We start from the raw sequence: 25279 nt of genomic DNA on the forward strand, positions 1-25279 counted from the left end.
TTAAACTATATAACTTAATTACATTCTACTTTTACAAATTCTTTTTTAAAGAAAAAGAAAATTATAAAATATAATCAAATAAAATAATTAACACATATGAAAAATTAATGTATAGATGCATTGTGTCTAGTTTGCATGATTAACTCTATGTGATGCTTATTTTTATCAGAAAATCTATCAGTAATTTTGGTTGGTATACAGTGAAACCTCTACAAAATGGAAACTTCCTCAAAACGTTCGATTTCTCAAGTTCCAATATATTTTTATAGAAAATTAATCTCTTCAAGACGGAAACCTCCGTCTTACAGTAATTTTACTTTCAGTTTTACATATTAACACATTCACTGCCATGCACATTGTTGGGCATCTCATTTCCCTGTGCCAGCCATTTTTGCCAGTTTAATGTATTTTTACAATATCTTAAAATACTGAAAACAGTCTCTAGGATTTGGTGGAATGTTTGTTATGTCTGACTGCCTGCTATATACTGGTTCATTTCCGGGTATATCAGTATCGCTCCATTCATCAGAGTCAATTTCGGGAATATTTTGATTATTGAAGGCCTACCAGAATTATCTTGTTGAACTGAAGGAGGAAAATTACTCACATTATTTTCCGTTACTACATCGTCATCATTATGTGATTCATTATCACTTTGTTCATTCATCATTATATCTTCATCACCAGAATCTTTGTTTGCAAATATCTCATCTAAAACTTGCTCAATTTGCTGTGAATCTAAACCTTTACTACGATTATACTTCGCAGAGGATGCATTTTCATAGCTTGTAAATAACAGATAAAAGTTCGAGTATAATATCAAGAAAAAATTAAACTATCGAACGATTATCGAAAAAAAACCGCATAAATCGATAAGTTAAACCTTTATGTATCGATAGCCAAAGCTTCACGTATGTTGACTGCCAACAGTAGTAAGAAAAAACGTTTATATGAAGCAGTGTCCTAAAACGTCTAACGACGTGTTTGGCGTTGGTGACCCGGAAAAAATGAAACGTCGATCGGCGTATTTGGCAGTGAATGTGTTAATCTTGGCGCCAAACATTTTAATTATAATAAATGTTTCAAATCTCTTGGCAATGAGCATTGGAGCATGCAGATATTGGTACTCTGATTGGCTGAGTTTTTAGTTATCTCAGGTACATCAATCCTAACCATCACAGATCCCATCTTTATAGTTTGATTTAACCAAGTTTTCAAAATAGGCAAGTGTTTCAACAACTTCACCATTTCACATAAATTACTTCTAATAACCCAATTCTTCATATTTTAGAACTGATAATAATCCAATGATGGTAAATCTGGTAAATAAAGATAAAGCGGAAGAATTATCTTTAAGTTTTGCTGTTGCAATTGTAAATGAATGGCTTGTGTATTTCCTTTGTAAAAATGTACCTTCTTTTTCACCAAAAGTTGTCATTTTTCTTTATTTCCTCATTTTGATGACGTAGATTCATAATACTGCCTAGTTATTTTTCATCCTGGTTGAAAAATTCAATTAAGATTATGGTGCGAGCATTTCAAAATACAGTGGCAACTTTCCTGCTGATGAAATAGTTTTTGCTTCCTTTGGAGCAAATTTTCTGACTGCAATCTATTGTTTTGACTTTTCCTCAGTTTCAGATTGCAGTGATGTATCCAAGCACGGTTTTAATTTTATAAAATAGCTGAAAAATTACTTTCTATACATTGAAACAGCCTCCTCTAATATCCTTAGAAATGTTTACTTATATTCACACTTTTATCGACAATTAGCAAATATAGCTTCTAGCTTGTAGACAGTTTCAAATACGTTTCTAAAATATGATCTACCTGTTCATTTGAAATGCTTATTTTTCTTAGCATTTCACACACTTTCAATTTTCTATCATTCTCTATCACCATAACATGCTTTTTTCAATATTCTCTGCAGCTGTAACCTCAACAGGCTGTCAGAACTATGAAAGAAATCAGGCTATGTGTCAGTTGCACATGAAAGAAAATTATTTTATTTTAGAATTAGTGTTAGATCATGTTATATGTCTTCTAATTAAATGTAACTTTTAAATGAAAAATTACTAACAGTACTTTGAAAACAATCCAACCACTCATAAACTATTCCGATTGATGAAGGTGACTAACTATAATATTTATCCAGCTCAAATTTAACTTCGTGTACAGTTTTGCTTTCAAAAGTAATGCTGAATCACTATGGAATTTTCTTTTGCCCATTTTCTATTGTCACAAATCACAATATTTTTTTATCTATTCAAACAACTTCCAACAGAATTATGAATTTATCTAACAGACTTGGTGTATGATTTCTGTATAGTTGCAACAAACTAAGAATAATTCTAGCAATGTATTACAAGCACCATCTTTTGAGTTTGCAGGGACTTATCAGATGTCCCTTTTTTACATACTACTTTGCTGATTTATCTTTACTGTTGGCAAATTCACTTTTTGTTGACGATGCCAAACCATTATATAACAGCACTAAGTAAATTAGCTTATAAAATTTTAGTGGCTATGTTTTTATTTTTTTCTACAGATGTCAATATGAATTTATAGGTGAATTGTATATAAACTTTTGTATATACTTTAACTGTATGTTTGCATGGCATGGTTTTACCATGCAGCAAAGATGGCCTTTGATAAAGCCCATCAGAGCTAAGAAAGGGGGGTGATGGTGTGGTGACCGGAATCGTCACAAGGCTCTAAGTATGGGGGTTGAGATGTATGTGCATTTATACCTATTATTTTATTAAGATGTCTAGATTTTTTCTGTAAATATGTATCGAGTTTGTTAGATGGTTTTTATTTTATAATATTTATGTAATACAAACTGTTAAATTGTTCTTAATCCCCAGCCACTTAGATTGTTATCAGATAATTTTACATAAAGATGTTTTTGGGTAGGATAAATTTACTGCAAAGAGTGATTTCACATAATACGGAAAAAACAATTAGGTTAAACTGACTGGTTTTCTTACACCTGTGTTGTTCTATATACATGCTCTATTAAGCTATTCATTAAATTATTCAATTTATTGTGATCTTAATATTTTCATATATTCTAATGCATATGTTGATTTTAAAATGATGCAAAATGCTAAAATTAATATTTAATTTATTAAAAGTGAATATGTTTTTCTTTGTTTTGTATTAATTTGCACATGTTTGCTTACCCAAAACTTTCTTGGTTACATTGTGTAATTGTTTCATCTGATTTATCTGGACAGTCTGGAGTACCATCACAAGTTGAGTATGTATTAATGCAGTGGCCATTACGGCACTGGAATTCATTTGATCTGAAAATGAAAAAAATATTTTAACATTAAAATAATGTAATTTTTATAATTAAATTATTTGTATAGTTTTTATCTTACTATACCTTTAATCTTTACTTATTTTGTATTATTGAAATGTTAAAGTTTTGCTCACATTTTCAGCAATTGTATGTAATTATCATAAATTTACTAGAACAAATTTTGATTTATTTAGTCTAAGAATAAAATTAATCAGTCATCATTTTATAAATGTTTTGCTGAGGGTTTACTTTGATGCAATGCTTAGCTTAGTTCTTATAAAAAAAATCCATTAAAAAAGTAATGAAAACTTGTGTTAAGAAATTGTTAATTAGTAGAAACATTCCATTCTCATAGAAATGGTTATGAAGCCTATAGAAAGTCCAGACTTTCTGTAGGCTTATAGAAATCAAGCATAAGTTAAATAATAATAAATTAGGCATAAATTCAGAATAACATGAAATTATTTCTTTTAATAATTGACTATTTTCAGGAAATTCACATTACTGAATATATTAGGCATTCTTCTTATTAATAAGTTGTGCCTAAAAAATCTGATTTTCCATTCGTATGTATCGTATGGCATTTCATTAACTAGCATTTTGTTGACACTTATGTTACATTTCATTTAATTAAGATTACTTATTTATTTATAATAGATAAACCAAACTGGAGAATAAAGAATGAGTTTATAAACTTATTTTTTTCAACTGTGTTAATTTCTTAATATTACTTTATTTTTAGCACTGTGTTTTCATGTACATGTCATATGAAATCTTTTTTCTTTTACTGGAGGTCATCTCGCATGCAGATCAGTATGGTACACCAAAGATATTAATGAATGGAGTAAACAATCTTGATATGTTCTTACACAATTATCAGATAATTATTTTTGTTATAAAATAATATAATGGATGATAATAAGTAACAAACAAAACACATTTATTTTAATTTTAGGTTTGGTTTTAAAAATCTATATTTTTTATTTGTTTATCTATTAATCATAAAAGATAATTTAATACATACTTCAAGATTGATGTTTTTTGTTAAATAAATCTAAAAATGTAATTGCACATAATGAATATTATTTTAAACAAGAAAGTTTATTGAAGTTTCAGCAATAAGTTATTATTTAATAAAAAAATCATTTTAATAATCATCAGTTCATTTGATTCATTAAATTATTTCATTATTTTGATAAAACAGTTTTATTTATCAGTTAACACTGAAATAGAAGCTTTATTTTAGAAAAAATAAAGGTACTTTAACTTAACTTTCTCAGTTACAATTTATCACTGGTTCAGCAGCATGACTGTAAAGGTAAACTAAGTTTGGTAAAAATTTTAGGTATACTTTTTTTTCAAATGTTGGTGTTTCAATATCTCTTTAGCCTAAAAAACACAAAAAAGTTATAGAAGATGTATGTACAGAAGTACATACATATACACTTGGGTTGACTTGTATTTTGATTAATAACTCCGGACTTCCTCAACATAAATTATTTGAAAGTGGCTCAAAAAATTTCTATATCTGGATCACTGATAACTTTAAATTTTGGGTAAAATTAAAAAAGGGGAGGGATTGTTTCTGCCACTTTTAATTTATGACTTTTTGTATAGTGGTTGTAAAATTGAACTATAGTACAATGAAAGTAAATTATTAAATTATTTAAAATGTAAAAGTTTAGGTAAATTAGATTTATTGGCGGAGACATATTCAAGAAGATTTATAAACAGATTTTGCTTCATATGTTGAAGCAAAATCTGACGAAAAAGTTACAATTTGGTACAAATATTTGTTTTTATATAAATATATATACCGGCTGGCTGAAATGTAATTTACATCCTCTCTAACTTTTTTTAAAATTGAGATAACTGAATTTGGTTTATGGCAACTTACCTTGTACTTCAATGACCTACTTGTACTTACCTTGTGCAGCTACTTCAATGAATGTATAATTCACACTTTTTGATTTATGGGTGGTGGGTGGTGGGATGCAACTTAATACTTTCAAATGGAACTAATAGTCATTTAATACATCATTCTGAAGGGCTTGATGATGTAAGAAAAATTACAGTTTGTTATATCAAATTGTGTAATTATTTTATGTTATATAATTTGTTTGTCATGTTTCATCTCCTTATTATTTATAAAGGTAAATAAGTATATAATCTGTATAGTTCTTCTTACTCATTGTAAAATAAATAAATTTGTCTATTCAGCTAGCCTTGTTAACAGCTGATATTTTATATTAATAATATAACAATGTAACTCTTTCTTTTTTGTTCAGTCTGAATTCTGTGTTCGTACAGGCAACATGACACTTACTTTAAATCATATATTTTATTAACTCTGTAATAAAATTATGGAAACATTAAAGATCATATCTTTATATATATATATATATATATATATATATATATATATATATATATATTTCTTTCTTCTGTCCGTGTGTTTGTGACTGAACTCCTCCTAAACGGCTGGACTGATTTTGATGAAATTTTGTGTGTGCGATTAAGTTGATTCGAGAATGGTTTGGATTCACAATTTGATCCGATAGGAAATTTTTTTAAATTAATTTATTTATTTGTGTTGTTGAACTTGGGGTGGTTAAGGTTCACAATTGGATCCGGTAAGTAGCGCTGCGATCGCGTTTTAGAAATTTTTATTTTTTTTTTTTGGCATATCCGGTAGTTGGTGCTGCGATCGGATTCTAGGAAATTTGTTTATTTTGCTGCTTTTTCGCATATCAGTTACTTTCGTCGTAGCTTAGTGGTGTTATTACATTAAAATTCGTATTTTTAACGGACAAATGTGTTTATAGAGTAGTTTGAATTAAATTCGTTAGGTAGTGCTGTTCTGATAATTGGATTTATTTACTTTCTGACTTATAAAGTGAAAGGTAAAATTTTGTGAAGTTCCTAATGTTCAGTTTTTTAAGGTTTTATGAAACTTTCAATTATGTTCATTTAATCTATGTTCAAATCTATGTTCATTAATCTATGTTATGTTAATTATGTTCAAATCTAGCAATAACGAAGCATTGCCGAGTCTGCGAGAATTGCTCGCTTATTGAAAATATATTATATTATTATTTATTGAAATAACGTTGCAAAATGTGATTAAAAAATATACATTGTGCAAATTTGCAAGTGCAGTATTGAAGTGAGTATTTTACATGAATTTTAATGCTGTACACACATGCATTCAATAACAATCAACTGAACCTACAAATTTAAATTGTCAGTTCTCATTTGATTCTATGGAACTTATGAAGTATTGAATGGCTCTTTGAAAATAAAAATGTATGTTTGTAAAATAAATCATATCATTTATAAAATTAAAATATAACTTACTTATAATAATTATAATTTGAAGTTATAATTTTTGTAGCTAATTAATTTTTTTTTAAATGTTCTAATTTACAGTTATCCAAAATTTGGTAAAGTAGATGTTAAAATAAAGAATGAGAAAATAAATGAAGAGTGAGAAAAATTATAAAAATTTCAACTATGTTGCTTTTTTTACAGTGCTTTAATTTTTTTATTAATTGATTAATTAAGCTATCACATGGTTATGAAACTTCAAAATTATTAAATTTAAAAAAATGTACGAGGTACTTTTTTACAATGATATTAAGTGAAAATTAGCAGTAATGGGATGAAAATTTATTAATTATAAATTAATAAATATTATAAATTAAAGTATAAATTAAAATAATAATAAATATTATTATTAATATTATAAATTAATTATAAATTTTACGTTTTGATTTTTTAATTCAATTTTCATCAGACATCTCAGTATGTAGTGAAAATAAATATTAACTATACTACACATAATTAATCAATAAACCCATTACAATAATACAACAATCACAAACTGAAAATAGTCATATTAATGAAATTTCATCCACATTCCTGCTAATTTTAACTTAAATAAGTTACTTGTATTTATGTGTTGTGCATTTACTACAGAACAATGCCACATCGGACAACGTATGTTGGGTCCTCTAGTGTAAATATTAATTTATTAGTCTTGAACTAGCGAAATAATCTTAGAATAATGGAACCAGCATGGTTTATTATTCTATAAAAATTGGCCCTCCTACCACAGATATGATATGAAATTTGAAGAATCTTCATATCTGACATTTCATACAATAAAAGGGCTCACAACAATTTATATCTACATCATCATTATGTAATATCTTTTAATTTTTTCTACATTTATGTTATATTCTTTTATCATTAACGTATAATATTTCATTTACAGTAAGATATTAATATTATAATAAATAAGGAGCAATTAATAAAGAAAAGAGGGTCAGTAAATGTCTCTATTACTACAACTGGCACATTCACTGACAAATATGATCCTTCACGTGATAGTCATGCCTTAATTGAAAATTAAGTTAAGGAATCTTCTTGATTTCCAAGGCAAATATGACATCATTCAATCAAAACTTGAAATGAATTTTGACATTGATGTTTTATCATTGGATCATGAACAAGTCGAGAAAGACTTGTGTGCTATAGAGTGCAAATTACAACAATTAATAGATTGTAATAATAATCAAAAATCATCTAATCAAGAAGTTAGTTCAAAAACAACAATTAATCAAATACAACTACAATTCATTAATATACCTTTATTTAGGGGTAATGTTTTAGGTTGGCGCCATTATTTTAATATATTTAGTTTGATACATACTAGAAATGATTTAACCAATATTCAAAAGTTACATTACTTACATTCTTCTTTGAGGGATGAAGCTTTAGCTATCAATAAAAATCTGCCAATAACAAATGAAAATTATATAATTGCATTTCATAATGGTGATCACATCTTAAGGTCTGATTCTATAAAAAGAGAATCCATAGGTACTTTATCTAAATTTATTAATGAAATATCCTTATATGTGAATTGGCTTGAAGCAATGCAACTTCCTGTTAATGCATATGAATTTATTGTTGTCCAGTTTTTAACATCAAAATTGGACTATAACTCATCAAGATTACGTAGGGAGAACTTGTCGAATCCAAGGTTTCCCACCTTTAAAGATTTTATAGAATTTCTTAATTCGAGACAACTTCTCAAAAATATCAATGTAATCACTTCAAACGTGCAAGTGAATACAGGAAACATTGCTAAAGGAAAGCGTTACAATTCAACCAAAACTTTTACCAAATGCTTTACCTTAAATGCTAATAACTCATAAAGAAAATAAAGTCAGTTATTATTCAAAATTTAACTCTAAACATGTTTATTTTGTAATTCAAATCATCATTTACAACATTGTAAAGAATTTTTAAATCTGTCCATTGATGATCGTAGAGCCTCTTTTGGGGGATAATAATTGTTGTTTTAATTGTTTGCATTATGGTCATTCTAATAAAGAATATTATTTAAATAATCTATGTAAGATTTGTGCTAAAAAACATAATACTTTTGTTCAAATGGACAAAATTAGTCTGAAATAAATACCAATCATTTAAGAATCAGTCACACGAAAATATATTTTTATCAACGGCTATATGTAACACCAATGATATATATGGTAGTACTCATTCATGTAGAATCTTACTGTATTCTGGCAGCCAGGCAAGTTTTTGCCCATATAGTTTTATATGAAAATGAAGACTTAAGCTTATTAAAAACGATCTTCCCATTTTAGGCATAAACAATTCATTATCACAATCTGAATACAGTGTTAAAACTTACATTGCATTCTCGATACAAGAACTTTTCCTTTGAATTATAATGTGCTGTTTTTACCAGATATAACTGACGGCCTTCTTTCATCCACATTTGATATTTTACATTCCTCTACCTCATAATATATTTCTAGCAGATTCCAATTTCAATGTAGCAAATAGCATTTATACCCTGGAGCTCAATTCTATTTGAATTTTATTTTTCCTGGGAAATTCATTCGAAATTCCAGATATTGTTCAGCAAACTTAGTTAGGATACATACTTAGTGATTACCTTCCTAATAACATTAAGGGCAATAGTACTGTTGCATCCTTTCATACTTGTAACAATAATATAAATCTCTCAACTATAACTACAGAACTTTAAATTTTCTAAAGAGAAACTTTAGAAAATTGAAGAAGTTGATACTGATGTTTCAGTTAATGAAAACTCTACACGTGAAACATATTTTCATTCTAACACTATTCTAAATATTCAAGGCAGATTTGTTGTATCGTTTTGCCACGCAAAACTAATAACATTCAGTTAGTTGATTCTTTTGGCAATGCTAAAAATAGATTCTTATTTTTAGAAAGAAAACTAATTAATAATTCCAACCTTAAAAAGGACTACTCCACTTTAATTCAGGAATATTTAGAACTAGTTCACATGTCTTTACTCAATTCTGATGATTTGTTAATTAAAAAATCGAACATGTGCTATTTACCCCAACATCCAGTATTTAAGCCTTCAAGTGTGACAACTTAATTACGAGTTGTTTGGTCTATGCCTCAATGGTACACCCTTAGTAGAACTTGTAGTTCAGCAAGACTTGTTTGTCATCATACATAGATTTAGAATCCATGATTATGTCATTACTTTGGACATAGCCAAAATGTATTGATAGGTATTAGTTAAACCTTGCGATTCAAATTTACAACGTATTCTTTGGCATGATTCTCCAGATCAAGAGATAATATACTTATCATTACAAACTGTAATGTATGGGACCGCTTGTGCACATTACTTAACTACAAGATGTTTAATTGAGATAACAAATGAAAATGATTTTCCATTAGCTTATAAGGCCATTTCAAAATAATTTTTATGTTGATGACCTCATAACAGGTTTAGATAAATTAAATGAAATTTCAACTGAAAATTGATATTTCTAACTTATTACAACATTATGGTTTTCCACTAATAAATGAATAATAATCAATTAATCATTTCATTTCTTCTGATCACAATTCTAACATTTCTTCAAATTAAGAATAGAATTTACGGTCTTTAGGAATTCTATGGAATAATTCTAGACACACTACTTTTTCAAATTATTCTTTCTAATGATTCTAAAATTCACACTAAAAGAAACATTATTTCTATTATATCAGGTGTGTTTGATCCTTTAGGACTCATGGTCCTATTCTATTTTCCTATCGACATTTTATGCAATTACTGTGGCAACTTAAAATTAATTGGAATCAAATATTACCCAACAATATCACAATGGTTCAAGTTATACAATGTTACATTCAATTGAGTCAATTAAAATAAATTGATTCATAAAACGTAACAACGGTAATAAGGTTAATTCAATTCAAATATATGGGTTTTCTGATGCCTCCATAAAGGGTTATGGCTGTTACATCTATATACGAACTGTATTCGCCAAACATACAATTTCATCAAATCTACTGCATTCTAAGTCAAAACTTGCCCCTTTAAAACAAGTTACATTACCAAGGCTTGAACTATGTGCTTGTTTACTACTGTCGTTTGTTATTAAAGGTAATGCCTTAAACGTACATTTTGGCGAGATACATTTATGTACAGATTCTACGACAGTACTTTATTGAATTCATGGACAACCATCTAACTGGAAAGTATTTGTCAGTAATAGAATTTCTGAGATTCAATGAAATACTTCAATTGCTTACTGGCACTATGTCAAATCTTCTGATAATCCAGCTGACATATTCTAGAGGTTGTACTCCAAGTAAATTACTTAATGTCACTTTGGTGACATGGTCCTTATTGGCTTTTAATATCTTTATTCCAGTGGCCAAATAATAATAATATTACTTTTAATAACTTTAATATGAATTCTGAATGTTTAATAGAAAAACACAGAACTATGTCAACTCATTTGTATCTACTGTTGCTTTAGATTACACAGAAAAATTTTCATCTTTACACACTTTAATTTGAATATTTAGTTTCTGTTTTAGATTTCTCCACAATGTTAAACCAAATCAGTCTGAAAAAATCATTGATTTCCTAACTACTAAGTAACTTAATAATATTCTTACCTTTTTTATACAACAATCATAATTCATGATTTAAGTAGTGAAATTAATGATCTTAAAAATAATCAAACTATCTCTAATCAAAGTAAACTTATATATTTTGATCTATTTTTGGATAATGTAGGCTTACTTTATGTAGGAGGCAGATTAAAACATTTTGTATTGCATTACCATATTAAACATCCTATTATTTTACATCCAAATACAAATATCATAAAATTAATTATTAATGCTGAACACTTACAACTTTTGAATTCTGGTGTTCAATTAACACAGCATTCTTTATGTCAGAAATATTGGATCATAAATGGTAAAAAAATCATTTCTTTTATCACTCGTAAATGTATGAGTGATAGAAGAAATGCTTTCGATTTAATGCAAAAACCAAGGTTTAACATTTTGGTCAGTAACCACCTTCCAGAGTAATCCCATTCCGACCATTCTGTACTTGCATAGTAGAATACGGTGGTGCAATTATGATTCATCTTGGCAGGCAGAGATCTAAGACCTTAATTAAATTTTATATCATGTTTTTTATGTCTCTCTATTAAGGATATTCATTTAGAATTAGTTTCTGATGTTGCTACACAGTCGTTCACTGCAGCATTTAAAAGATTTAGCTCACATAAGGTATTACATTGCATGCTATTGTATTCTTTAAGAATGTCGTAAAAATATATATATCAACTACTATATTACAAGAATTACCTGTCACAGTTACTTTCTCTTAGAATAATGATGTGCCTTATCATTGGATCAGGAATATATTTATGTTTTCATGTTTGGCTCAAGGTTTTTATTATTTTTCTGAGTCCTTAACATAAAAACTTGACTTTATGTTAACTTTTTATAGTATTTCTTTCATAAAAAAAAATGAATTAATTTTACACCTAAAATGTCAATGACAGATAAATCGATAAATTAATAGATAAGAATCATAGATATGCAGAATCATAGATAAATTCGTTAGCAGTTCTTATGGCACCACAAATACAACAAAAGCTTAATGATGTTTTTTATTCTAAAGCATTATTTTAAAATTGCACTAAAACAATAAGCCATTACAACTTCTTGATTTTTAAGGATAGTGTACTGAAGAAACGTTGCCTCTTAACATTAAATGTAAGTTTTAAAATGTGTTTACTTCCTCTTAATGGCTCTCCTGAAATTTAGTGATAATTCCTAGTATAAACAAAGTAATAATAAACCAGATATTTATTATTTATTAATAATAGTTAATATTAGTAAAAAAAAATTACCTAGTAATAATTATTAATAAGTTATATATACTTACCTTCAGTTATTATGTTATTTACAATTAATTGAAGAAAAGATATACATTCTTACTTGCATTTTTGGGTATTTCCTTTAGGTATCCAATTGACACCTGGACATTCTAATAATAATTCATCTGAGTTATCAGCACAATGTGCTATTCCATCGCATGTCTTACCTCCATCAATACAAGCACCATAGGCACATCGAAATGTACTTTTTGGACACCTTTAATTAAAATAAATTAAAAATGTGTTAAAGAAATATATATATGTCAAAGAAGTATTGATAATATTATTAAGAAATAAGAAATTAATAATACAAAGTCTGTAAATAAAGTAATGAGACTAGTTTTTTGTTTGGCGGCAGCCAAAGTGGCAACACTAAAGTTACTAGTAAACATATGGTTATATGAACAGCTGATTTTTATTAGGTATTAATATTTTTATTCTATTGTTGCCACGTGAGACATAAACAAACTTTTTGTGAAATGAGTTTTTGTTGTGTGTTACAAAAATGAGTGATACTAATTATGAGCAACATTGTGCAATCAAGCTTTTGTGTTAAAATCTGTGAGAATGCTACTGAAACTTTATCAGAATTGAAAAGGGCAATGGAGATAGCTTCATCTCCATTGCCCTTTTCAATTCTTGGGCTGTTACAAGCCCAAGTTTTGGTGGTTTAAAGCATTTTCAGATGCCTGGGAATCAGTTGTGGACAATCCACGCTCTGGAAGGCCATAAAGTCATAAATATTAATGTCATAAGTGACAATGTTGAGCAAATCAGAGACTTGATATGGTATGACCATATCAAGATATGGTATTAACCATATCATGACTATGATATGGTATTAACTGTCAGAATGGTTGCAGAACAATTGAATTTGAACCATACCACAGTCGATCAAATTTTGAAAAAAAGAATTGGACATGAAAAAATTTTGTGCAAAATTGGTTCAAAAACCTCACTGTTGAACAGAAAAACAACAGGATAGAAGTATGCGTGTATAACGTGATCTTCTAGGGCGAATTGAAACTATTTCTGATTTTCTAAAAAAATGTTATTACTGGTGATGAATCTTGGATATTTGAGTACGATCCATAGACAAAACGCCAGAGCACAGAGTGGCACACTTTAAACTCTCCATGACCCAAAAAGCAAAAATGAACAAATCAAAATCACGCTAATTTGTTTCTTCAATATTAATGGAATTGTCCATGAGAAGTTTTTACCTGCAGGACAGACTGTGAATCAATATATTTACCAAGAAATTCTTGAAAGATTGCAAAAAAGAGTTGCCCGTGTGGATGCTGCTTAATGACAATGAACCTGTTCACATTGCAGTCTCAATTAATGCGTTTTTGGCAAAGAAAATCACTCTTGTAGTTCCTCAACCACCTTATTCACCTGATTTAAAATAAATACCTCAAAGGACACCATTTTGGAATAGTAGAAAACATAAAAAAATGTAACCAACTATCTGAAGGATATTACTGTTTCTGAGTTCCAACACTGCTATGAAGAGTGGGAAAACCATTTGAAGCGTTGCGTGGCTTCCCAAGGGAACTATTTCAAAGGTGATAGAGTCCATTTATAATTGTACTGTAAATAACATTTTTTCTGAATCAGTCTCATTATTTTATTTACAGACCTCATAATTACTATTATTACTTTAAGTTGCATGAAATGAAATTAATTAAATGGTTTTCAGAGATAAGTTCTGTGATGCAAAATGTGAAGCTGAAGTTCCACTGCTAGAATTAGGATGATGAGTTTTTCAAGTTAATAATATTCTTCTTTCCCCTATTTAGAGGAGGCAGTATGTGTAATGAATAGTTCACAACAAAAAAGGTACATTAATGTGTTGTTCACACTACAATGCAGTCTTTCATGTGACTGACATTTTTAAAACATCTGAGATGTAAGTAGCATTAGTCAGAATAGTTTCTCTGAAAATAATGGAACTATTTAACTAGTTCGTGTGATCAATAAAATGAAAGTTTATTTTTAGGGCTGCGACTGCATGCATATTCAGCTCAAAGGAAAATTTACTGGGATACCACTTCTTATCCTCATTTTCAAAATTAAGAACCTGACTTCTGATGCTTGTTAATTCGTAAAGTGTATATAATGTAACAGAAAATGAGTGTGTCTATGCCAGATAATCTGGAACTGTTTGGTTATGCCATCTAAAAATACAGTATTATATTTTGGATGATAATAAAGGCAAGTCACCTTGCAATGTGAGATTTTGATGCCAATAAAACCAACAAAATAATTTTTTTTCAAACTTATCGTAATATTCTGTATTAATTTATTTAATTAGAAGAAATTGTGGTGAATCTCAATACTTCCTGGTTTATGAATATCTTCATCGTTGCTAATTTTTCCAAGGATAAACCATGAGTAGTTTAGAATTTTGAAGTTGTTTAAATCTTATTGTGTACTTTAACATTAAATTGAGATTAACTACTGAAAAATTAAATTATTATTATTTAGTTATCTTCCTCTCTTTTTTACATTCTTTAACTGCTTATAATCCCAATTTTTTTTTCTTTTTACTTACAAGACTAATGTGCCAACAAGTCATTTTTCTTGATATTTTTGTGATGACATTAAAATAAAATATAACATCTCTATTTCCACAAGTAACCTATTTATTGCTGATCTAGTGTCTGATCCAGCCTGCAACTTGGGTCCTGAACTGATTTTACTTTCTTTTTTTTTTTTTTTTTTAATTACTTTTAAGACCATAATGGATCACTTTAGTTCTTTTTTTTTTTTTTTGGCAAGTTCTTTCTTTTCTTGCTGATTTGTTGTTTTTCAGTTTTTCTTTTTTGCCAGTAATTTCTAAGGGTTTCAGATCTTCTTGTTCAGAGTACACCCGGCCTATTGTTTTCTTGGGTTTTGATAGGAATCTTGTTTCTTTATTTTTTAATTTCTCATAGTTTCCGGTTTTCGTTTTTAGGTTTTCACGGGTTATGTCTAATTCCTCCATGTCTTTCTGTACTTCGTATAACCAGTTCGGTCTGCTTTTTTTGTTCCAGAAAAGTTCGATTATCCGTCTGATAAGTCGTCTCTTCCACTCTGAAAATATGTCCTAGAAAGGAAATTCTCTTCTTTCTAAATTTATTAGTTATCGGGATGATAGTTTTGTAAATCTCTTCGTTTGGAATAATTCCCGTCTTTTTTAATGTTTTTCCCGATGCATCGTCGTAGAGTCTGTCTTTCAATCTTTTCCAGTTTGTCGGTAAACCTTGTCTGGTACGGTCCAAATATGGTTTCGCATCCGTAAAGTATTTCTGGTTGGATAACTGAGTTATAATGTCTTATTTTTGTGTTTATGGACATGCAGTTTTTGTTATAGATGTTTTGTGTTTTTATTGTGGCTTTGATGAGTTTATTTATTCTTTCATTCCAGTTTGGATTTTCTTGGAGGTTGTGCGTGATGTTTTCCCCCAAATATTTAAAGTTTTCTACTAGTTCTATGTCATTATTGTTTATTTTTACTTTGCTTATGCATAGTGGGTCTCTCACCATAATTTTGGTTTTTTTCGTATGAAATTTTTAGACCCGATTTTTCCTGCAATCTCTTCCAGTGTTGACAGTTGGTATCTGGCCTCTTCTATATTTTGGGATAGTAGGGCTAAATCGTCCGCAAAGCCTAGGCAATTTACTGAGATACCTTTTCCAATTTTAACGTTGTCTTTATTTTATTTTTTCCAATCCCGTATTATAAATTCAAGGGCACAGTTGAATAAAAGCGGTGACAGTCCATCTCCTTGTCTCAGTCCTGTTTTGATGTCGAATGGATCAGATATTTCTCCCCTGAATTTAACCTTGGATTTGGTATCCGTTAGTGTTAGTCCGATGATTTTGACTAGTTTTGGGTGAAGCCCTAAATTTCTCAGGATTTTTAGCAGGGATTCTCGATGTACACAATCATATGCTTTCTTGAAATCAATAAAAGTCACTACCAGTTGTTTATTCCTTAGTTTATGATACCCTATAATTAATTTTAAATTCAGAATTTGTTCTGGGTAGTCTCGCCATGGTCTAAATCCCCCTTGGTAGTCCCCTAGTTCTTGTTCCAGTTGGTCTTTGATTCTGTTGTAAATTATTCTTGATAGAATTTTGTAAGTGCAATCTAGTAAGGAAATTCCCCTATAGTTGTCAGGGTTGGTTTTATCACCTTTTTTTATGTAAAGGATGGATTATTGTGGCTTTCCATTCTTCCGGAAAATCCTCTTTGTGCCGTATTTTTACCATTTCTTTGTGGAGATTTCTGTGTACTTTTTCTGACGCGTTATTCCATAATTCTGCAGTCAGGAAATTTTCTCCACTTGCTTTGTTGTTTTTCATTTGCTTCAGAGCTATCTTTACTTCTGCTAATGTTGGTGGAAGGATGTTTTCTCTTGGTATTTTAATCTGGGTATTTGTGTTTATTTCCAGAAGTTTTTTTGGTTCTTCACAATTCAGAAGTTTTCTAAAGCTTTCTCTCATGATGTTGGCATTTTCTTTATCAGTGTGTGCCAGATTTCCTTCTGAATTTCTTAACATTAGTGTTGGGGCATTAAATGTAGTGTTCTTCAGTTTAAAGTTTTTGTAATATTGTCTTGTATTATTTTTATGGAAGTCTTCCTCAATCTGTTCTAGTAATTTCTTGTGATACTCCCTCTTTTGATTTCAAATTATTTTTTGTGCGAGTTTTCTTTGCATTCTTAGTTTTTGTTGGTTCTCTTCTGTCTTTCTTGATTGGAAAATCAACCAAGCCTTGTGTCTGTTTGCCAGTGCTTGATCACAGATAATGTTCCACCATTGGTGTTTCCTTTTTTTATCTGGCGGTGCAATTTCTGATGCTATTTCTTTTAGTTTTTCCACCAGGGCTTCTAGTTTGTTTTCAGTCCCTAGTTGGTCTGTTTTTTCGGTGTATGTGACATTTCCTGTAATTTTATTCTGGTCATATTGCTTTTTAAATCTTTTGTCCCTTGCAGATTTTCTCCGTGGTGTCATTTTGATTTAGTAATGATCTGAGTCTACCTCCAAACCTCTCATCACTTTTACATTGTAGATCTCTTTGTATGAAATTTTTTCCATACAGACATGGTCGAGTTGAAACTCTCCTAGTTTCCAGTTGGGACTTTTCCAGGTTTTCATTCTTTTGGCTTTTCTGGGTAGTCTGGTGAATTTAGATAAAAGGTCGTGATTTCTACAGTAATCCACCAGTCTTTGGCCATTTACCAATGATATCTTGGTATCTTTTTTCCTTTCCCAACTGTACATTGAAATCCCCAATAGAATTTTGGTATACTTTTTGTTTATTTTGGTAGTTATCTGGTCCAATAGGTTCCAGAAGTTTTTCACTTACTTAGGGTTAGTCCTGTTTTTAATGTTTGTTGGTGCATGTGCGTTGATTAGTGTGTAGAATTTGTTTGCTGATTTTATCGTTAATGTTGCGATTCAGTCTGAGTACGCTTGAAAATCTATGACTGAATCGAGTATTGTATTTTTGACGATGAAACCTGTTCCAAACTGCGGGACATTTTTCATGACTTTTTTGCCAGGAATTCCTTGGTAGATTCTGAACCCTTGTGATTTGTGGTGTTCTTGTGTGGTATTTCTCATTTCTTGTTATGCTAATATTACTATTTTCTGGTGTTCTAGTATGTTTGTGAGGTTTTTGAGTTTCCCTGTTTTCATTAGTGAATTAATGTGTAATGTCGCAAAGTAGTGGAACTGTTTTGTTTTAACTGTTTGTTTTTTGGGTGTATTCCGACCCTTTGATTCGTCTTTAGAAGTTTCTCTTAATTGTCCACCTCCCCAATCCGATGGTGAACTTCTCTGGCTATTACCAGAAGGGATATAGTTAGTAATAAAAGAACTTTCCATACTTGAACTTTCTAGGATGTTTCTTTCCTGTGTTGTGGGCAAGCCCACGGGTTTACAACTTTGGAGTTTAGCCAAAGAGGTTTGATTTCGATTTAGTTCACTTATGGATATCTGCAGTTCTCCATAAGCTATCCAGACGAACCACGTGGAGGCCCAAACGATTTTAAGAAAATAAGATTTTGTATTTGGAGAAGGTTTTAAAATCGTTCCGAAATCACTTCGTCAATAATAAAAACATATATATATGACATTTTTTCTTTTATATTTAAATACGTACTCACTTTTAAAGCTAACTACATCTACCTTAACATTAAATACACTAAAATAATTTTCCTAATTTGATAATACGCTACGACAAACATAATTTACAAAAACTATGAATTGTTTTTTTATCAATGATAAAAGCAATAGTAAAGTAATGGTAGAGCGAGTCAAATTTATTTCAAACAAACAGATTTATAATTGCATAATAGCATTTTTAATTTCTTTATTTTCCTTAATGTACAAGAGAAGTAAAAAAATTTACTCAAAGCATATTTAATTTTATTGTTAAAATTGATTTTAGTTTCATAAAACCTTTACTTTTGTCTATTATGTACATCATAAAAAAATATAATCATATTGGATGAAATCATTACAGAAACATAAGAGGTCATAAGAGATATTATGAAAAGTGAAACCTCATTGAAGAAAAAAGTCAGTAGTAACACAATTACTGAAATAATCCTGATGTAAGATGATATGTATTAATAATTTACCATATTGCAAAATGTAAAAGAACTTGCCTATGAAAATTGTTTTAATATATATGTTTAGTTGAGAAGTTTATGTGTTTTATTAATTTTTATGACCATAAACAATATAATTTTTATATATATTTAATTATCCTATTGAATTATACACCTTCAACTGTGTGAAACAGTTTGAACCATTTTAGGTAGATTTCATAAGAAAGATACCTATTGTAATGGATATCAAGATTTCACTTCCGGAATATTTTGACATATCTTTGCGTTTCACATCACCAGACCCCAAAACCACAAAAAGTATATATATATATATATATATATATTACTTTCTTGTGGACACGATAACTGCTGTAATTTTGCGCCATTCACTTTCAAATTGATACATAAAATATAACAACCCAAAATCTCGATCCAGTTTGTTAATGGGCAAAATCAGACAAGGGGGTGGAAATGGGGGGTTTTTAAAAAAAAACAGAATATCACTATAACTTAAAGTGAAATATCGAATTTGTTTAAAGTTCCTACTTTTTTGGGCCTAAAGCAAGTAAAGTTTCTTGATATCATCAAACATTGACTCAGGGGGTGGAAAAAATTGGGTTTCAAAGACAAAAAAAATCATACCTCCCTTAATAGGCACAGTATCAAATTGGTTTAAAGTAGTCGTGAGTCCTCTAAACATTTCCTAAAACTTTTGTCTGAAACATTTTTTGATATGACCAACCCTTACGGCAAGGGACGACCAAAATGTTGCTGGAATTGTAAGAAGATGGGGCTTGTGTGCTAAATATGTGAAACTTTTTTTACATGCAACCACTGTTGTATTGAGTAAACTTGAATTTTTCTTAACTTTAAGGTGGAAATGTTTTTTATCCCCTACTTAGCACCTGTAAAATCTACCTCCACCTTCTGGCATGCTGAAAGTGATTATTTGTCTTATGGTTTTGTTTTGATTTTATTATTGAAATTAAAATTTGTTAATTTTTTGTTCTTTAATTATTTATTCAAAAGATGAATTGGTGGTTTTATTTACTGTGTGTTTAGCTTTATAGTTATTTTAGATAATGTAATAAATTAATAATTAATTTTGAATTAATTTTACTTACGTTATATTACTTTTTATACATATATATTGGTTTTCATCTGAGCCATCATCACAGTTTTTTGCTCCATCACAAACATCAAAAGAGCTAATGCATTGGCCACTCGCACATTGGAACTTACTGAAAGAAATTAAATATTATTTTATTATTTTTAATAGTTTAATTATTTCAAGTTAATTAAAAATACATTTTTATTATTTTATCTATTCTTTTTAATGTATTATATTGTAATTTTTCTGTGTATATTGTAACTGATCAATAATTCTCAATATAATCAAGTGAGAGAACATAATAGTGTGAGAATATAATCAAGTGACTGTCTTGAAAACACCAAATTCCTTTTATCAAGTTTTACGTTTAAAACTGAATTGTATCTATTATATTAAAAAGTAATTGGTGATTTTTTTTTTTAAGCTGGCTGTTGTAATTTACCTACTTTCAAACAAGATAAAAATAATAAAATAATGAGTATGATAGTTAATATATTTTAACATATAGTTACATAATTTTTTGTTCATTATATTTTACAGTAAATAGACAAAATAAAATAATTTATTTAATCTAATATTGTGGTGAAATGAGCAAATAATAATGTTTTAATATAATTTATGAATATTTAGCTTTACAGTTATTTTAGATAATCTAATTATGTTTATCAAGTTTTCCTTTTAACATAAGTCATCTTTCTGATGCTCTCTGGTAAACATTTGTAAGGTATGCTTGTATAAGCAAGGATTAGGCTTTAAATAAGTAAGCATTTCAATGTCAGACAGGTTTTTTATTCAGCTTTTGATTGAGAAACAGATTCCCAGACACGACGAGGTCACATTCCACCATACCTCAAAAAACTAAATTTGATATAAGAGGTTCTCATATATTGGTATGGATTATATGGATCAAATGGTTGTTTAGAATACCACATGAAAATGAGATCACAGGTATGGGAAATAGGTTGATTTACCCACAAATTAACAAAAATATTGGGAAATGAACCAATCAATGCAGAGCTTCAATGTCTGCAGAAAGTGGGTCTCCATCCAATTCACAATCCTAGTGAAATTGGAATATCTTTTTTCAGAAAGTGAGCACAGCACATTATTGATCAACAATTTGTAATGTTCAGCTCAAATGTGTGTTGTAAAAGATTGTTTTTTGTTCATTGAAATGTGCATTTCCTGAAGATCTTCATATTTAGTATATTTGAATATTACAAAGTAAACATTAATTTGATTAAATCAAAATTAGATTAATAAATACTTCTTAGTTACTTGCTAAATTGTCATTTGAATAGAGTCAGAAACAGGTCTCATTAATATTAATAACGTCAATACTCAAAGAACTGAAAAAAGGATAAAAATAAAGATCTTATAGGACATTTTTCCTTATATAGTGATTCCAAATTGCACTTTTTGGCTGTAGATTCATCATCAAAAATAAGAAAAAAGTTCATATAAATTAATTGTTGATGCTGTTATTGTCAGTCAACCTATGAAAAAATAAAATTTTTTAATGTTTTAAAAGGATGGCTTTTAAATTTTAGTTTTATAATTTTAGCATTTGTATCTACTGTTCTGTTTAAAATTGTATCACTTTTCCGATCCAGTTTGTGTGTTTTGTTTCTAATTAAAGTTGAAAGTTCTAATCCAAGTTGTGTTTTGTTTCTAATTAAAGTTGAAAGTTCTAATCCAAGTTTATGTTAAATTTTAATAGCCGTTATTTACATAAATTTACTCAAAATATTCTCTACAAATCTGATTAGAAATTTTTACTTGTTTATTGGTAAATTAACTTAGTTATTTTATTCCAAACTGAAAAAAGTGTATTTTCCATAAAAATGTTTTTGTGTTTATCCCATTTTTCTTGAAATCTAGAGTGATAGAGGTCTGGGACCACTTTTATTCAATCTCTTATATCAAAAACAATAAGGAAGCATCAAATTTTCCCTTAATTGAACTATAAGAATTTTAGTATGGTTTTAATTTCACAGAGGGAAGAGAAAGCAGGGATAAATGTTTAGTGAGCTGAAACTTACTAATTGACCGTTTTCTGACCTTTGTTTATATGAGTGTTTTTTTCCTATTTTTGAGTATAGAATCATCTCCCGAGAGATTTCTATGCAATTTGGAATCATTCTGTTTTTAAAATAGTAATCTGTCTTTTTATTTGTTTTTCATACATTTAATCTTATTTAGCCCTAATTTGAATGGATTAATTAATTTACAATTGAATTTACAGCTGATTTAAAATTTGTTCCCACACTCAAACATCCAAAATGTAGTTATTTTACAGAATGATGGTAATTCATTACAACATGGTAACAATTTCAATACGTTTAATTTTTCATTTAGCAATTGAATAAATATTTTATACAAAATAGTCATTATATCATAGCCCTTTTCCTGGCAGCGATTTAATATGAAATATAATTTAGTGCACAGCATAAATTTGCATTGTTGTTTTGGTAAGTGCTTTGTTAAAAGGTTGCTGCTTGTGACCCATGATGCAAGGTTTATTCATTAGTGCTTCTGATGCTTATATATTGCATTGATAATGCAATGCACGATGATGCATGTTTTATGATTCATATCTTTATTTTAACTTTACACCTGATTCAAGAGATAATGTACTTGCTTCACATGGTCTGTTGAAAGCTGTTGATATAATACTGTTCACAAAAAAAAAATAAATAGTGAATATACTTATTCACTATTATTGAAAACCTTAAATAACCATTATTATTAAAAACCTTCCTTTTTATTTTGGGTTTATATTTCTCAAGAGGTGGAATTTGTTTTTTTGTTTGATGTACTTGTATATTACTTGAAGGGTAAAATTCAATCAGAACTCAATATTTTTGTTGTTAATGATAAAACTAAAAAAAATCAATTGCTCAGATACAACTGATATGATAATTGACTGTCATGTGTATTATGTAAAACAATTGTGTCCTACACAATATTCTCCTGATAAATAACATTTTTCAGTCTGCTAATATCAGGGACAACTATCAAATATCTCCATAAAAAAAAGTCTGCTGCACTAAAGTCTATCTGCCACTAAATACCATCAATTTAAGAGAGAAGTTGCCTGGGGAATGCAGCACATGGAGTGGTGATCTTTGAGAGTCATGTCGCTTGAGCTGTGGCACTATTTTGTTGAAACCACACTCTCCCCTTATTCCTCTTGTGATATCTCAGATAGAAAGAAGATTTCCAACATTTGGTTATGAAAGTTTGGCATTCACTGCCACAGTGACACTACCAGTACCCTCAAAACAGTTGAGTCCAGTGCTGGGGTGCATTTCACACTGAAATAGCACCCCCAATGACCTTAAAACTGGCCACTTGTACAGTTGGCATGGATTTGTAGTTGTTCAATAGTGGAAGTTTTGATTGTTTACAGATATGTTGGGCGAGAATATTTTTCTTCACTCATGATGAGGCAACTCTCCAGGTCATCATGCGTGTGACACATCTGTACCATCAGTTTTCAACAGTGAACGAGTAACGCTTTGTCCGCATTATTTAATTCCTGACCAATTTGTGTGTATGCGGTTGAAAATGCAAATTGTAGTGTTAAATTTTTCCGACATATTTGTCTGACATATTCAAGTGTTACGAGTTCCATCAACATTAGGATTGCACTGGTCGACGTGGGCTTCTCTTCAAGGAGTTCACATCCTTGATTTTTTCAGATGATCGAATGGTGTTGCAAAGAGTATAAACTTTATCCTGTACGGGCCCAGTCTCATTCCACTACGCACCCATTGGTGTACAATGGCGTGAGAAAAAAATAATCAGAATTATTTTTCTTGAAGGTGCAGTCTCACATTGCTGTTCGTCACCAAATGTTCGACGAAACTCGCTGCACGGATACATACAATCGACATGCTTAACACGTACTGTTCTACACAAAATATGCGCAGTTTCTCGGACTACATTCCATTGTTCATTGAATCAAAGGACTCACGTAACCCAAACACCACTAACAGGGATCCATCCCACAAATCCAGTAACCAGTATTACCTACTGAAATGGGCAGTGTTAAATACTGCACCAATTGTTGATAGAAACTTTGAGAAATTTATATTTAATAATATTTTTTAGGCTGTGAAGATTATGTTTATTTCTGGATATTTGTTGTTGTTTGAATCATTGTTTAAATTACAATTTAGGAAGGAACAGTAAAATGTTAACTCACCCAGGACAGTTATTGCCTTCTTGTTTTCTGCTATAAGATACTGGTTGTAACAATTGACTAGAAATTTCTTTAATCGAAAAACCTACAATCAGAAAGAATTATTTATGTTTACTCAGATATTTGCTGTTACTGTTAAAGAAATAGTCTCTAGGATATTCCGGTCTAAAGGAGATAAATTCAAATGCATCTGGCTTTCAAAATATTCAGACTGCAAATAGAATATTCATTTAACCTGAAAAACTGTGATACAGAATGTTTTGTATTAAATTCTTCAGATTAGATACATAAAAAAAAAAGAAAAAAATAATTTCAAAGAGTTTGTCTTTTGTAATTTACCGACAAAAACATCGACTTATATAGGTCTTACTTTCCAAATATAGCTAGAATAACTATAATAAAGGGGAAAGTATGGTGATCGTGTCAAAAAAGAGGTTTGGGCTTTTTTGCAAATCTTTACGGTTAGGAATCCAGTTCATCTAGATAAAAATCATCTGCGTGTATTAATGTGCTTCGCACTATTTTTGTCCTTATATCTCAGGATTGACAGAACCAATTTTCGTCAACTTTGGTTCCAATATTTCGATATATGGGGCATTGATCATATTAATTTTTTTTCAATTTTTGTTCAGGGAGTGGAATGTTTAGCAAAAAAATTTCATTATTGAAACATTTTGAAAATTTTTACTCGTATGTTCTTGTTTACTTTATTGGAAGGGTAGTTAGATTTACAGAAAACTTTACTTAAGCAGG

At 29.4% G+C, this 25279-nt stretch overlaps 1 protein-coding gene across 2 annotated transcripts in view; it reads right to left on the reverse strand.

Annotated features, from left to right (window-relative positions):
- Window positions 1-25279, reverse strand: part of LOC142325162 (coagulation factor VII-like) — a 91241-nt gene that overhangs the window by 63998 nt on the left and 1964 nt on the right. For both annotated transcript variants that reach the window (XM_075366565.1, XM_075366566.1), the window contains exons 2-5: window positions 24530-24611; window positions 20333-20449; window positions 12662-12817; window positions 3186-3308 (exon numbers count right to left, since the gene is read on the reverse strand). In XM_075366565.1, coding sequence (XP_075222680.1) covers window positions 3186-3308; window positions 12662-12817; window positions 20333-20449; window positions 24530-24611 — 478 coding nt within the window. The remainder of the gene's footprint in view (window positions 1-3185; window positions 3309-12661; window positions 12818-20332; window positions 20450-24529; window positions 24612-25279) is intronic.

This window comes from Lycorma delicatula, chromosome 5 (assembly GCF_047948215.1).
Source record: "Lycorma delicatula isolate Av1 chromosome 5, ASM4794821v1, whole genome shotgun sequence".
Taxonomy (NCBI): Eukaryota; Metazoa; Arthropoda; class Insecta; order Hemiptera; family Fulgoridae; genus Lycorma; species Lycorma delicatula.